Consider the following 15,866-nt stretch of genomic DNA (forward strand, 5'->3'; position numbering starts at 1 on the left):
CAGTTGTCCTTTGTCACTTGTCATGCTGGATTACTTGACGCTCTCTAGCTAGGGCAAAACACAAATACATTCCTAGCTGCAGCAACAAGTGACATCCTTTAGCTGTGCTTCCCTCTGCTGAGCTGTCCCACTCCAGAATCCGCACTGGCTTCCCTCTGTTCCCACATACAATTAATGGAAAGGGTATTCACAGATACAGCTTTTACATGTGGGTATATAAACTGGGATGCTGAAAATTACTTCTCTCCTTAAGTTGTACCTATCTGGCCATTTGGTAGCTGTCAAGATAAAAACATGAGAAGCACTGTATGCAGGATTTATACCACTGATACCAAAAACAGCTTCAGAAGTTATACCTAAATATAATGCTGAAGACCAGCATATACTTTTCACTGGTGCTTACAGAAATTTAACAGAAGACAGCTTGATGCTTGAACTTGTATCTCAAAAGCTCCAAGAGCTGAAGCAGACTCTTTCGGTTGAGTCCTACCCTGTTAGATTTACCTTAAGAACACTCTGTGAATCCTATCAGTTTTCCTACTGAGGGGCTTAACTGATGTAATAATAAGGTAAAAGCATTATTAAAAACTAGACACTACATAGTATCTTGCAGAGTTCAGCTCTTACTAGTTGGAAATGTTTTAACCCAATATAAACATTACATTACTGTTCCAAAATATGCTTAGGTATTTGTTTTGTTTATGTCTACAGGCTAATACAGGATCATAAATATATTTTATGTATTATTACTTCCTCTACTCAATTCTCACACACAAAACAAATCCAAAATATAAAAACTCACTAGTCTCTGAAGTAATTAATAGCTTTTATAATTTAAAATGCAAGTAAGTGTAAGCATTACTGTTTAAATGATCCAGTAGCCCTTAAAACCACCAAGAACAACACAACCTTATCTGTATATTCACTAGATACTAAAGTAAAAATATATAGGAAATAAATTTGTAAGAAGTCCGACAAAAACACAAGGTTTTAAATCCTATTAATTCACTGTGAAAAATACACAAGTTAAAAGTTTTATCTTATCACACAAAATTAACATTGTTAAAACAAAACAGCACAGTTTAAGTAATTCTTAACCTGAATACCCTTACTGTTACTAGCCTGTGAGAGAGCTGCTTACAAAGTTTTGTAATTCTCTACTGTTGACAAATACTCAGAGATTCTCAGGAACTAGAAAACAACATTTTTTTGTCTATTCTTCAACAGAATAGTAGAAAAAAACCAAGTTCTCTTGTAACCTCTTAATACATACAATGATCAGTTGAATTTTAGATCACCTGTTACAAATATTCCTCTGATATTTAAAGTAAATTATTACATTTCACACCGTCAATAACTTCTGATTGTATTATATGCTTTTTGTAGAATCAAATGTGTGTGCAACTTTGCAGGATCAGGGCTTACTTCCAAATGCTGTGTAACAGCACAAGCACTGAGGATACAACAACAACAAAAGCACCCTGCAGATTTAACAGCAGATGCTAGTTTTCATTTGTAAATAAAAAAAAAAAAAATCTGTACCTAAAACACATAAAATCTACAGTCACTATGTTTTGATTATATTGATAACAATTATCATGACATATGCCCTACATACTGCACGCAGCTCTAAAATCTCTGGAAAGCAAGAAGCAACTTGTGGAAAACAGTAAGAACGATTGAAATAAAACTTGATACAAGTGACCTTATTTTAAAATGCCCTTTCCACATGAAGTCACTTAAAAACATGTATTGTAAACCTACCTGTTCTCCAGCCACTGTACATGCTATTGTCTAATAATCAGATAACAATACTTTTAGATTTTTGTCTTCTACAGGTTTATTAGAAAAATAAATGCTATCTTTTTGTTCCTCCTAATAGGTTTGGGAATCTTACCTATTTAATGGCATGCTGCCCTAGCTAAATGATGAATCCTGTCTATTGCTTTTCAAATGCACCAACCTTCTCAAAAACACTGGATGGTGTCATCAAACAAAACCTGATGTTCTGAATGATGGTGTCCGTATGCCTCCAGCGTCTTCTATCATGGCGCAGCCAGGCCTGAACAGCTTCGTACAGCTCTATCTCTGGAAACCTGCTCAGATGATCATTATCCAAATAAGACATGAGCTTCTCAAAGCTCAGATATGAAAGGAAGTCAGGTCTGGACATGAGTGGCACAAAATTCTCTAGCAGAAAGGAGTCCAGTTTTTCCCTAACTCCTTCGATGTTTACACCAAAATCATCCAGAAGTCTCATAATTTCTGCACAGTTTTCTAAGCAGATTTTAGCTAAGAGAAAAGAGCAGCAAAATTTTACCACCTCTATAAGCTGGACATACATGGCAGCCTGAAGGATTTCATGAACAGTGTTCATACTCAGTTCAATAGTTCCATAGTACATGAATTGGAGGACATGACTGAAGCCTGTAGCTGTCAGACCTTTCAAATGGATTTTGTCCTGATCTCGTTCTCGCATATCAGCTGTGAACATAATCCTGAAGTAATCACTCTGGGTGGCAAGCAGTGCTTTATGGGCCTGAAATTGGTGGTCTTCAATGACAAGTGTGACATCAAGAAGCAATCCCTCCTCATACAGTGCTCTGAATCCAGCAGAGACACTGGTGTCATGGATGGAGGAGCTAAACCCTTCCACGTCCCCTGCCATGAATCACCTGGGGGGAAGAAAAAATAAATAAATAAAAATAAAAATAAATTGTTATTTCTAATAACATATCACAAGCCCTTCCTGACCAGATAAATCCTGAGATTGCTTTCATTAAGACTTAGAAGTCTTCACCATCCTTTTTGCTTTCTCATCAGCTGAAAAATCAACTTAAGAAACAACTTAAAACACAAACTTTAAATATTTCTCCCCCCAAAATAGTCTTATTTTAAAGAAAGGGTAATGAACAAGAATAACTATGCGATACTGCCAAAGTGATTCCTCACTCCAACCTACTCAGTGGTCAGATAATGAATATGCAACGCTAAAAAGGTTGTCATGGTTTTCTTCCTCTCCCCCCCTCAATAGTTCTAAAGAATTTATCTCAGAGGAGTAATAAAACATCCACTCTTGAATATCAAAGGTTTCAGAAAGGAAGCAGAACTTCCTCAACTTCAGAAACAAGCTCCAGTACATCTGTACAAGGTATAACCTAAAAAAATTTTAGTCTCTTTAAAAATACATGTCAATTTACTCAAAAGTTATTTCTAGGAAACTGAACATTTTCAGAGATGCTATTTAAGTTTGTGTGCTTCATTTCTCCTGTAACAACATAGTCCCTTCCCCCCACCCTCTTTCTTACTATAGGGATTAATTAGGTGATGAGATTTATAAAGTGCAAAATACTAAGGCAATAGGAAGCACTGACAAGATCAGGTCACAATAAATAATATTCTGTACACTGGGTTTAGTGAAGCTTAATTGCTTATTAAGCATTTGAACATTTGCAGATGCAGTGTTACTTACATGCAAGCTATCGTCAAACTGTAAATAAGCCAAAAAGAAATTAAAGACTAGCAGCATCCTACCCTATTAAAGTTAAGGAAGATAACTATTCAATAAAATTCTATATCAAAAACTATTTTAAATCCAGGAATTACTCAAAATCTTGCTCAACTTCCTTGGGTTTAGGTAGGGTGAAGTTGCACAAGGCAGCTTGAACCAATTCAACAATTTATCACTAGTCAAAGGGCAATGGCACACTCCATTCTGCCTCTCTGTCCTCATTCCAGGGTCTGAGCTCCTGCTGCCTACTTTCAGCCATTTCTGGGGCTCACTGGACTGCTCTAGAAAGCCAATTCAACTCATAAACCTGACAGAAAACTAAAAGGGAGGGAAGAAAAAAAACACCACCGCTCCCCAGCACACACAAAACCTCAAAACCAGACAGCTTTCTGCTTATCAGTGAGCTGACTCCTGACTTGACACAGCAAGGGGTATGGCACAAGAACCGAGCTGATGCAGAGGGCAGGACATCACACACGAGCAGAACAGGGAAGAAGAGTAACATCTTCCCTTTTTGGCACTAGTCAGCTACTAGAACTGGTTCAACCATTTTTTTTGCACTTTATCCCACCTTAAATTACACTGCAACATTCGCTCAGTTATTCGTGCATTTAACTCTGAACTTCCTGTAACAATTAAAGTTAATAATGTTTTGGTACTGGTAACCTACATGAAAAGCTAAACAACACCAACATCAATGCATTTTAAACCCTGCTAACTTTCAAAGTTATAGAACTTTACAGCAGTATATGGACACAGAAGCGACTCTAGGTTGGCCCAGGTTTCACAACTTCAGAGAGCAGTTACCACGTTACTCCCACTTCCTCAAGCACCACATCCTGACTGCTGCCATTTTAACTGGAATGTGTTTTATCAGACTCCATCACAGATAATCATCTCCCCTCCTTAATTCATCAGCACACATCCCGGAAAACAAAACTGGAGATACTCTTTGTCTATGCAAAACTAAAATGGTGAGTGGGTGTTTGTAGCCCCACCTCATGGAACTAGCACCGCTCCCACGCTTTTGAAGCCTGACAGGTTTTATGCACAGTACAGTTAATGCCGGGAGCGTTCGTGAAAATTAAGGCCTTATGACAAAATTCAAATTCTTGAAAGTAAAAGCAGCAGCAAGAGAACAAATCTGACAACCCAATCACTTCCTCGCCAGTATCCATGATAGCACCCTCCCCTCAATGTCACTGAAGACAGAGAGAAAATGCGAACTGCCCTGGTGCTTCATATTGCGAGTCCCTTATTCCTCAACACAGCACATGCCTACCAGAAAGAAAAACTACCATCAAATATTTTTCTTAGCTGTTGCTAATTCTTGCATAAAAGCAGACAAGGGAGGAATTACTTTTCTAACTCTTAGCATCTCAAAAGAAGCAACAAACTGAAGAGGAAGGATAAAGCCTGACTTTTTAGGATTTTGCTTTCTAATTGGATTTCTCGTATCAAATAAAAGGTAAACACTAATATTAGGGTTCTTTTTTCTACTAGAGCACTTTTAACACCTTCCCCGCCCCCAGTTCTCTGATGTTCAATAATAGTTGAGCTCATACTTCAGTCTTTCTTGTTTAAGAGATATAAGATCACTTGCCTTTAAATGGGCCACTCGTTTTCATAAAATATACAGCAACTCGAAACAACTATGTCTCAATTTTGTTTGAAATTGGCCAAGAGGTTCAAAGGTTACTAGGAATCTCAGACAGTACAATTGTGTAAGTTACATTTCTTAGGAGACCAACTAAGACTTATGGCTCAGCTTCAATTCCAAGGTCAATGGAGAAGACGGGACAGGACAGTTGGAATTTACAGATGTGAGACATGAACAGAATAACACAACAATACATTAAAAAAAAGTCAGAAATGAAGCAACATTCCCCAGGTGACTGAAGCAACATATATTAATCTGAAAGTAATGGGATCTCTCATCACACAGGCTCATACAGGCAGCAATCTCACGGAAGGGATTTCTTCAAAACAGTACATACATTACTGCGTACATGCACAACATAGAAGAACCATACCAGTAAGCTCGAAACACATACTAGGTCTTTCCCCTTAACCTGAGAAAGATAATTACATTATAGGCACTCCGCAAATAGAAGACATTAACTTTTACATAGGATGGCTTTAAAAGGCCTCTTTCGAAGAAGCAAAAAGGAAAGTTGGCAAGTGAAGATAAGCAGAGACAAATGGTAGAGGGTAAATGCACCACATCCAGAGGAGCACCTCCAGTGTTCCTTTAAGGATCAAAACAAATAAATAATCCACAAAGCCCAAAAACCAGCATCAGAGAGAGTCCTGGGCAACCAGCTCTAGGCGGTCCTGCTGAGCAAGGGGGGTGGACCAGGTGACCTCAAGAGGTCCCTTCCAACCTTAACTAGTCTGTGAATCTGTGATCAAGCTGCTTTTACATAGACACAACACTGATATTTTTTATTTTTTGCAAGCATCCTTTTAATTCCGATTAAGTAGCAATAAGATACACACATACAAAAAAAATCAGATATAAGTTACTACCCTTCAAATTTTAAATCTATCAAAAAGATGTGTTAGGAATCACCAAAATACATAAAAAAAAAAAAAAAAACCAAAACAAACAACCTGCACTTAGGGAACACCTTTTAGGATTCTAATTTTCACATCTCCCTAAAACTGGCTATTCTGTAAAAATATATTAAAACCAGAAGTCAGCTACAAAACTCTACAATGGTAACAAACTGGTCAACACTCTGAAATTATTATTTCAGAATGTTTTAAAAATGGGGGGGTTTAAGTCACTTAATCCTTCTTTTGACATCTCTGCTTATATTATTTTTAGTAAATCTACAGTTTTCAATCTCAAAATATTTTTCCTCCCAAACATCAGACAGCATTTAATGGATGATTTAAGTAGAGACAAAACCAGTAAGACTTTTCCATAACACCATCTAAAGAAGCTTCAGAATTCTACGAGTGAAAAGCGAAAGACTACTTGTCTTCCCGCATTAAATAAAAGGAGTAAATACCCTTTTTTTGGCATAAAGCCATACACAATAGCAGATACATTTTTCTTGACAACAGAAAAATGTATTGGCCAATGCAAATACACAAGGCAGTTAAAATAGCACAGAGACTGGGAAACTAGATAGTTAAATGCATATTATGATCAACTGGTAAAAATCTTCATTTTTATAGCTAATATCCTCGGTCAAAAGCAAATAGCAATATGGTAGTTCAAATATTAAAAAAGCAATACAAAATACTCTCAAATGAAGTCATTTTTCTAAAGCGTAGCTATGCCATTCCTCCCACACACAGACTTGCAATCTTAGATGTAATTCTACGCACTATTCAAACGCTGCAGCTTATTTCCCAGAGGACAATAACATAACCTTTTTTTTTTTCATATTTTCAATAAAAATGCAAAATTCAGAGTTAGATTTTCTTCACCCATGCAAATGACAATAGCACACTTAATCCTAAGGAAGACACGTAGCCTACAGTGGTCTGTAAGAAAACTGGAACAAAAAATTCCAATGTATAAACAATAAAGGGGGGGGGGGGGAATCTAAGTTGACGTTCTGCATTGTTCTGCGCATACTAGAGCTGATCAGTATAATGCAGCACAGGAAGTAAGAGTCTCTGCTGAAAAGCCAAAAGAGAAATATGCTTAACCTTATTAGCTTTTCCTAACATTTCTTCCCCTTTTAGCGCATAATGCGCTACAGAGTCTACTCTGCTGTGACTGTAAAAGCACTTACTTGGAACACTGATTTCTCATCTTTATTCCGCAGCTGTAATAAAAGTCTGAAAACCCTGTTCCAGACTGCTTTTTCTTGCTAAACAAGGAGAACCTTCTTTCCTCAGGGTGTCTGAGACTCTTAGTCACAAGCAGAAGAAATGGAGTCTAAAGGCACAGGCTACAGAGAAGGAAGTTACGGAATACCTGCTTTTGGCTCATGCCCTGCTTGATTTAAAAATCTATCCAAAAGCAGTACTTCCCGGAAAAGTGCCCTTTAAATAAGTGTGTTTATGTAATATATAAGCTTATACGCACTTTCTAGGGATAGAAATGTATTGTTCTAGGAAAGCATCGACAATACCAACTCTAGCACACCAGCTGAAAGGCAGATTTCTGCTTTCCTTTACTGCTGTTCCTTAATAACTCATTTGAAATGCTGAGACAGAACTAGCAAGTTCCTTTGTTTACAGATTTTGAAGTTCTTGTTCACTCTACCTACCTCATAGAAATTCTGAGAAAGCACCTATGTGAACACAGCTGAACAACAAATTTTCACGTAATAAAACACTGTATCTACAAGTTACACCAAAAGGTATTTCACCAGACATACAGAACCATACTTTAGTTACACAAAGTACTAAAATAGAGCTTAAAAGCCAATAATCTATTTCATCTATCCCATTCCTTTCATCCATCAAACGCATGCATTTAAATGCAAATTTTAAAGCCATTACATACGCTTTATTTAGTGAGGTGCATAGCAAAGACTGCTTTGAGCAGAATTCTCTGACCCTAATTTTGTTAAAACACTTTCCTGCACAAATAGGACATTTCTCCATAGTCAAATGTTATACACATGTATGAAAATACAATACACACAGGCATTTGCACATACAAGCAAAATATTCACAACTGCGCATACTCATCACTAAAAACTGGGCCTTTGAATGCAGTGTACTGCAATGAGTGAGAATGCAATGAGTGTATAAATATGTTTACACAGTATAATTTGTCCCCCAAATTAAACCTTGGTTTACATGGTTTGACACTAAAACCATTAAACCTTGTCCGAGCCACCATTTTTCATCATAATTCCCCACTAACAGCAACAGAAGGGATGAAGTGAGACAGATCAATAACCAGTGGATATAGAAACTTTCCACTGCTACAATTGCAAATGTAGGAAACAAAGAAACACATCAAGTTTGGGTTTTATCTACAGTCCTTTATAATTAATACGCTAAGTTTTGGAAACAATTTATCTTAAACACATCAGTAGGTTCACTAACTAAAGACTTCACCCAATCTGTGGTGAGAATTCCAAAAATACTGGATTACTTTAGAAGCGAGGAGTTAGGAGTTTACCAATTGCTGCCAGTAAGAGGAACCAGACTGCCCCAACTCTAGAAATTAAAACCTGGGTACTCCTGAAAACTGTCCACATTGCATCAAGAATTTCTTTGGGGCACACATCTGACCGTGACAGCTCCTTTTACAATCTCTACCCAGGTTGCTATCTCTGAGTGATCTGCGTTGGTTTGTAACAACAGTGGCAATATTTATAACACATCAGTTGTCTCTGAAGTCATTATGGTTATGCTAGAAGCGTTATCAGAACTAGTTATAATTAAACACACTAAAAACTCAGTATGGATTGTGTCTGGGCTCAGTATGGTTATATGTTACTCTATGCTAGAACCCTGCTGAGTAGTCTTTAGGTATGTTCATAGAGAACAATACTAGGAGAAAGTGTTTTGTTCCATTTTCTTTTTGAGAAACCTCTAACTCAAGCAGATGTGTTGATGCTCTCATACATACATATTCCTAATGGATAGGTTTCTCAGCTCATATTACTCTCTGTCCCTAAAACCTTATACTCTAACTCAATTTAGTCTTTCTGCACAGAAGGATCCAAAATGTTACAAGCACACATACACACAAAAGATCACATGCATTTTGTTTTAAAGTGCTGTTGAAGAGTATAGTTTTCACATATGTTGAATTTAGATGAATACTAATCGATACGTCAGATGCTTCCCATTTTACGTCACTAGCCGCCAGAGAATAAAATGTGCTCCCCAGCTCAGCCCTTAAATTGAGCTTTAGGATGACTATCGAAAGGATTCTGATGAAAGTACATGCTTGACAAACATCTTTAGACTGCCAGACATATACATCAGCTGTAGTTACTTGACCAGTTAACTTCACCCAACTGAATCTAAACTCAGCTTCTGTCTCATGATACATACGTTAATGATACATACGTTAGTTTCTCATCGTATTAGTCCATTATGTGGATGATGTAGCTGCACTTCACAGACGTTAAGATAGTTTAAACCATATGGCTAAAAGATCATTGCATCACTACACCTGTACAGAAGAACATGCTCCTGAACGTAGAGCAAGCTCAGCTCAATGCTCTTCCAATTATATTTACTGATACCAGAACAGGTGCCCAGTATAAAATATTTGTAATATATCCATAAGAATGAGAATTGTCTTTAACTAGAAAAACTTATATCACTAATACTCAAAAGTTAAATGATGGTTGTGTTGAAAACTACACATTTGCCACTGCTCTCAAAGTGGACAGGACTGCTCCACCCCAAGTGCCAACATTCCTTATACGTATATATATACTTGTGGCTTCTATAATGATTAATTTTTCCAAATGTAATAAAAAATTACTAATAAAGAGTGATTTTCTCATTGTGAAGATATTTATCGAGAAAATCACAGTGTACTTTATACAGAATAGTAGTAAGTTAAGTATTTCTTAGTAGAAAAAAAATCTAATCCTACTTTTTTATATCAAAGTGTTTGGACTCTTGTCACATGATTTTTTAGCATAATAAAAAGGTAACGAGATACAAGTAGTATTTAAACTATATTAGTAAAAATAATTTTAACCTAAGATAGTTGAACTACTCTTTACAATTGTCTTTTTGTTATTGTCTGTATATTTATTGCTAACTTAGTTAACACTTTTCACATCTTCTGAGAAAATCAGATTAATGAGATTGTGCCTTTTGTTCAAGACACACAGCTTTTGACCTCATTGCCAAATGTCAGCCTCATTTGTCAGAAAGACAGAAATCACAAACATATTAAATTTCTACAAATTTCCCCCAAATTGGCAGCTAGATAAATGAAAAAGATCCAGTGTCTCCAGCATGAGCTCAACAGTTATCTGTTCTGCTTTGCTTGCTGAAAGGCAATCAACACACGTGTAGATCCAAACCAGCCATAGGGTATAATTAAGGAAAGTGAAAGGAGATGAGTGACAGTGGGAGAGTTTATAGGACATGTGGTAGAAATTAAACACGTTGGCTAAGTGTTGGAAGGAAGAAGACAGAAAGGATGCTGGCGCATGGTGGTATGCTGAAGGGATCTGAGCGTGAACTGGGGCAACGGTGGCGAAAGAGCTGGGTTATTATCTTAGGGACGAGTATACACAACAAAGAAGTCAACAGGAAGCCAGACTTCAGTAGTTCTGCCTTTTTATCCAGTAACAGCTTTATGGTTCCCCTATTCTTCTAAAGGAGGAAAAAAAAACCCCAAAACAAAACAACCAAAAAACCCAAGAACTTTAAATTTTTAAGCGACATTTAAGTATTTACCAAATAGGTCAAAGCTCCAGCACCACTCCTGAGCAGCAGCAGTCTACTCGTTTGGCTCACAGATACTTTTTTTCCTCCCCCGACGTCGCTGATCGCGACAGAGCCATTTTCGGGGTAGGAACTCAGACGACCTACTTCAGCTTGCCTGCCTGACGCGTTTAGCACCACTCAGCCGGGAGCGAAAGCTCGCAGGCCGAGCTCGGGGCAGGCGGGCTGGGAGTTCGGGACGCGCCGCCGCAGCAGCCCCTCAGAGGCCGCCCCGCCATCCTCCGCCCGCCGGGCGCGCACGGCTGCCACCGCGCCCGCCCGGCCCGGCCCGGCCCGGCCATGCCCGCCGCCCCGCTACAGCCTGCCTCCCGCCGCCGGCCCCATCCCCGGCGCCCGCGGGCGCCCTGCCCGCCGCCCGCGCCTGCCTCGGCCGGCGGAGCCAGGAGGGGGCCCGGGCCGCCCTCGGTGGGGCGGGCAGCGCCGGGAGGACCCAGGAGACCCCGGCGGCGGCTTCACCTACCTCTCGGCAGCGGCGGCGCTGAAGACGCGGCTCCTCCCGCTGGACCGGCGGAGAGCGGGGCCTCCGTGTAACATAAAGCCGGGGGCGGCGGCGGCGGAGGGAGGCGCCGGGGGGCTGAAGAGAGGGGCAATGGCTGAGGCAAAGCCGGGAGGAGGAGGAGGAGGCGGAGGAGGAGGAAGGGGGGAATCCTGGGCTCCCTCCTCCCCGCGGTCCGTGCTCAGGGGGAGGTGGGGAGCCGCCCCCCGCCGCGCCGCCCGGGCACCGGCGCTGCCTGGCCTCGCCCCCGGGGTCCCTGCCGCTCCCGCCCGCCCCCCGCCGCTCACACTTGTTTACCTTCTGCGCTGCCTAGCGCGGCCGCAGGCGCCATCTTCCCCCGCGACAGGCACCCCGCGCCGCCCGTCACTTCCGCCGTCACCTGCGGGCCCGCCGGGGGGGCGCCCGGGGCGGCAAACCGCCCCCGCCTCGGCCCGGCCCGGCCCCGCGCGCCAGCCCCCGCCCCGCGCCGCCGGCACCTCCCTGCCCCTGCAGCGTGGGCCGGACGCGGGGCCGGCCCGCGCCCCGCCAGCCCACGGCGGCAGCGCGGGGGACGGGGCGCGCCCCTGGGAGAGCAGCCCCTCACCGGCGCCTGGGCCGGGCCTCGGGAAAGCGGCACCGACCAGCATCGGGGACGCCCGTCCGCTGTCGGCGGCTCGAGGGTGCGTCCTTCTCCTCCACCCCTCGGCCGGTCCCGCCGCCAGCCACCGGCCCGTTCCTCACCACCCCTGCAGCTCTCGCTTCTCCCGGGCAGCCGCCCCGCGGGGTGACGGGCTGACCCCCACCCCCCGTCAGGCCCCCGCTCGGCTCCTGCCCCGACACCTGGGCGGCTGCGGCGGGCGGGCAGGCCCCCGCTGCCCTCTGGCCACAGGCGGCCCCGCCAGCCGGCGTGGGAACCCGGTCACCGGGCCCGCTCGGCGCCGCTGCCCCCGAGCGACCAGCGGCAGGCAGCCCACGGGGAAGGGCGGCCCAGCCCGGGGTGCACCCGGCTTCGCCTTAGCACAAACATCGCCTCCCGGCTTCCTCGGTTTCGCCTTTCCTGGCAAACTGCGGCTTTTAGAGGTGAATAAATAAACTACGTGGACCTTTGGTTCGCCGCTGCCGCCCCCAAACCATCCGCTACCTGCTACGTACCTCCCCGTCACCTTCTATGTCACTCGCTGCTTTAAATAGCAGGCCACAGGCTGCCATCCTCTCCCTGTCGATTGCCATTGCCATCCCCTTCACTGCCTATTTTCAGCCTCTCATTGCCACCCCCACCCCATTCTTGATTTATAAAACAGGAGCGTACCTCCTCTATAGCTGCCACCCCCAAGCTGAATGTTTTTCCCACCTTTCACAGCTTCACACAATGAACCAGCTATTGCACGCTCTGCTTCACAAAAGACTTCCCACCGCTATTCCCACTCTGCCCGCCTACTGCTCCCTCACGGCCTACTCATTCCACGCGACAATCAACCTGCTCCCATTCACTCCTTCATCCCAAGGGCCTGACCTCTCTCTACTCAGAAAACTTGATACTATCCCACCTCATCCTCTTACTCACGCAGCAAATTTGCCCCGTCTCCCCTGTCACTGTTCTCAAACCTGTTACTTGGGCACCTACAGTGAAACAACCAACCTTTCCGTACTGACTCTGCCACGACAGCTACCATTCCTGCTGCCTAAGTCTCAAAGGCAAGACATTCTCTCCCTTATTCACAGGGTGCATCTGCTGCTGCACCAAGCACGTACCCACTCGCATCTCCTGCTTCAGCAAAGAAAAACTGGAGTAGAAAGGAAGTTTCTCGTACACGGAAATGATACAAGCAGAACTTCATGCATCCTTCTGCCCTCTTTGGGCTTTTGACCTTCATAGGTCAGTGAGGGTGGAAAAAGCTAGCAGGACTGTTTTGGTTTTACCTGACTGTCATTTTGCTGTTCGCAGTTTATGGAAAGTTCAGGCATGAGATGATCTTCAGGTCTCTCCTACACACTGCCACAGAAGATGACCTCAAACCTAGCCAAAAAAAAAAAAAAAAAGCCCAACAGCTTTGACATACTTATTCTCAACATTTAAAAGCACAAAAAACCAACATCTCCTTCTCCTTCACATTGGACAATTTGCCTCTACTGAAAAATAAAAATAATGCCTCAATTCTAATTTCCTAAATAAAAATGTGAGTGCTAAGTTTGGGCCCTCAACACTGACCAGTGGTATCAACATTACCATAGTTAATATTAATTTACACAGAGATTTGGGCTGATCCCTCTGATTCAGGCATCTGTACAAAGCCAGTTACTAAGTAGTTCCCACTGGCTTAAATGAGACTATTGCAATGAATAAAATGCTGGACATATGTTTCTGAGTTATATTAATATACTGGTTACCATTTCATTTGAATAATGTCAAACATTTAATTTATATGTATATGCATAATACATTTGACAACCCCTAGAAATATTTTTACCTACTTTGACAATTGCAGTCTTTAGACTTTTCTAGTTTTTCTTCATACTACAAACATTCCCAAATACAGTCAAAGTAACAAGACTATCTCAGAATATGTAAAATGTATAATCTCATTGTTAAAATAGGAGCAACAGTCTGTTTGTTTGTTTGTTTGTTTTTAAGATTCCTGACAGAGTTCTTGGCAAGGATTAAATCCTTTCTAAAGGCTGCTGCAAATGTGACAAAAACTGTTTCCATAACTTTACATTGCACTGCATTATTGCATAATTTAAACAGCTAAGTAACTACAGAGTCTAGTATTTTCGGTTCATTTTCATAAAAGAGTGACTATACGTGCCTGGGCGTCGAGGCAACTACAACCAAGTATTGCATCATGTTCCCACTATACTTTGTGTATCTCGGTCATACGCATCTATTGTTTTTCCCAGAAGTGACATATTTTATACAAAATTGAAAACATCATGTGGCCTGATGAAAGATTAGATAGGAATATTTATTTTCCAGACCAATGTGCAAAAGTATCGGGTTGCAAGACAAAATACATTTTGTCATTGGTAACACCGTTATACACACTGTAAGGTTTCTCACCACATTTTCATACTCATGTCTTCAAAACAAGAATGCTGGCAACGTATCTGCTCTAGGTATATACAGCAGAACACGCTCCTAGCTCTTGTAGCAGAAAAGCAAGGAAATAGTAGCATTTGTGAAAGTGGGAGGTTACAAGCATTGCTAAAGCAGGCATACCAGTTTTATACAGACTTCCATCATCACATTTCAATCACATGGTTGTCTGCTCCAAACCTGTTTTTTTGACCCAAGCAGTTAGCCAGGCAAAATCTGAGAACCATCACATTTTCCAGCAGGCAAAGCCGCTGTTGATGAACGTGCATGTATTTGACATAATTGGTTACTTACATTGAAACCTGTTTCTCTGATCATGGGAGAAATCCTATTAGTAGCGACAACCTCTATGCCTTCAGGAGGTTTCCATGAAGGAGAAGTGAATTCACTTTCCCACAGGGGAGGGTTGTGAATTTGGCCTTTAGTCTCTGTTGCACCTCTAAGCTGGCTCTCATCACTGGATCAGGGATTTTATCAGATTTTTAAGGCATTTCCGTCATACCCAACTCTGAAAAGAGCACGCATTTGGCAGGGTTTCTAGCTGTTTGGTGCAAAAGATTCGAGCTGTTCATATCTTGGGGCAGGGTCTTATATCCGTATGGTCTCCCTAACAGTAAGCACTCAGCCTACAAAAGACAGTAACGAGAGAAAGGCTGAAATTCAAAATCTTATCGGGCTGATGGCCAGCAGAGGTTACTAACATAGGCAGAGTGACATTTTACTGTTCAAGCAGATGAGCTGGTCGGACCTCAAACTAGAGACGCTCATTTCCAGCAGACACAAGCATATCTCGCTTCAGTTTTACCCCCCTCTTCCTTTCTGCATCGCAGCCGCTCGCCGCCCCAACTCAACCCACGCTGCCGTGCTGCCAGAGGTGAGCCACGAACGCAGGACGAATCTCCTTTTCGTGGTGTACCGCGTTTCAACCAAACGAGGTCGCCACGCTGACCACCCCGCCGAAGCGGTGGCAGCGTTCTACCTCAGGAGCACGCGCCGCACGAGCACAAAGCGACGGCGGGCCCGGCCGGCCCCGCGGACAGAAGCCGAGCCCCTCTCCGCAGCGGTGCTCGGAAGCGCGGGTCCCCCACGCGTTTGTTCCAGCCGCAGCAGCAGCCGAAAGCCGCGGGTGGGCCGCCCGCCCGCCCGCAGTCCCCGCCGCCGCGCTGGAACCCGCCCCCCCCCGCGGCGCCCCCTGCCCACGACCGTTACCGCCGGCGGGCGCAGGGCGCGGGCGTGAGGCGCCCGCCCGCCGCCGCCGCCGCCCCGCCCCGCGCACGCGCACCCGCCGCTCCCCTGGCGGCGCCGGCGCACGCGGAGCGGCCCCTGCGGCAGGCCGGGTTGCATCACCCGGCGCGAGGGCGGCGGGGGTCCTTCTCGGGGCTGCC

The 15,866-nt window shown here is 43.4% G+C and overlaps 1 protein-coding gene across 7 annotated transcripts in view; it reads right to left on the reverse strand.

The window, feature by feature from the left end:
* KLHL15 (kelch like family member 15) overlaps positions 1-15,613 on the reverse strand; it is a 36,410-nt gene extending 20,797 nt beyond the window's left edge. The window contains exons 1-4 of one of the 7 annotated variants that reach the window (XM_082304137.1): positions 15,230-15,611; positions 14,776-15,107; positions 13,308-13,404; positions 1,964-2,675 (exon numbers count right to left, since the gene is read on the reverse strand). In XM_082304137.1, the coding sequence (XP_082160263.1) occupies positions 1,964-2,668 (705 nt within the window). In that variant the 5' untranslated portion in view covers positions 2,669-2,675; positions 13,308-13,404; positions 14,776-15,107; positions 15,230-15,611. Of the gene's footprint in view, positions 1-1,963; positions 2,676-11,372; positions 11,487-11,705; positions 11,794-13,307; positions 13,405-14,775 lie in introns of those variants that run through there. The other 6 variants (XM_082304136.1, XM_082304140.1, XM_082304139.1 and 3 more) reach the window with 6 other exon arrangements.
* Between the last annotated feature and the right edge of the window lie 253 nt (positions 15,614-15,866).

This window comes from Platalea leucorodia (assembly GCF_965183815.1).
Source record: "Platalea leucorodia genome assembly, chromosome: 2".
Lineage (NCBI taxonomy): Eukaryota > Metazoa > Chordata > Aves > Pelecaniformes > Threskiornithidae > Platalea > Platalea leucorodia.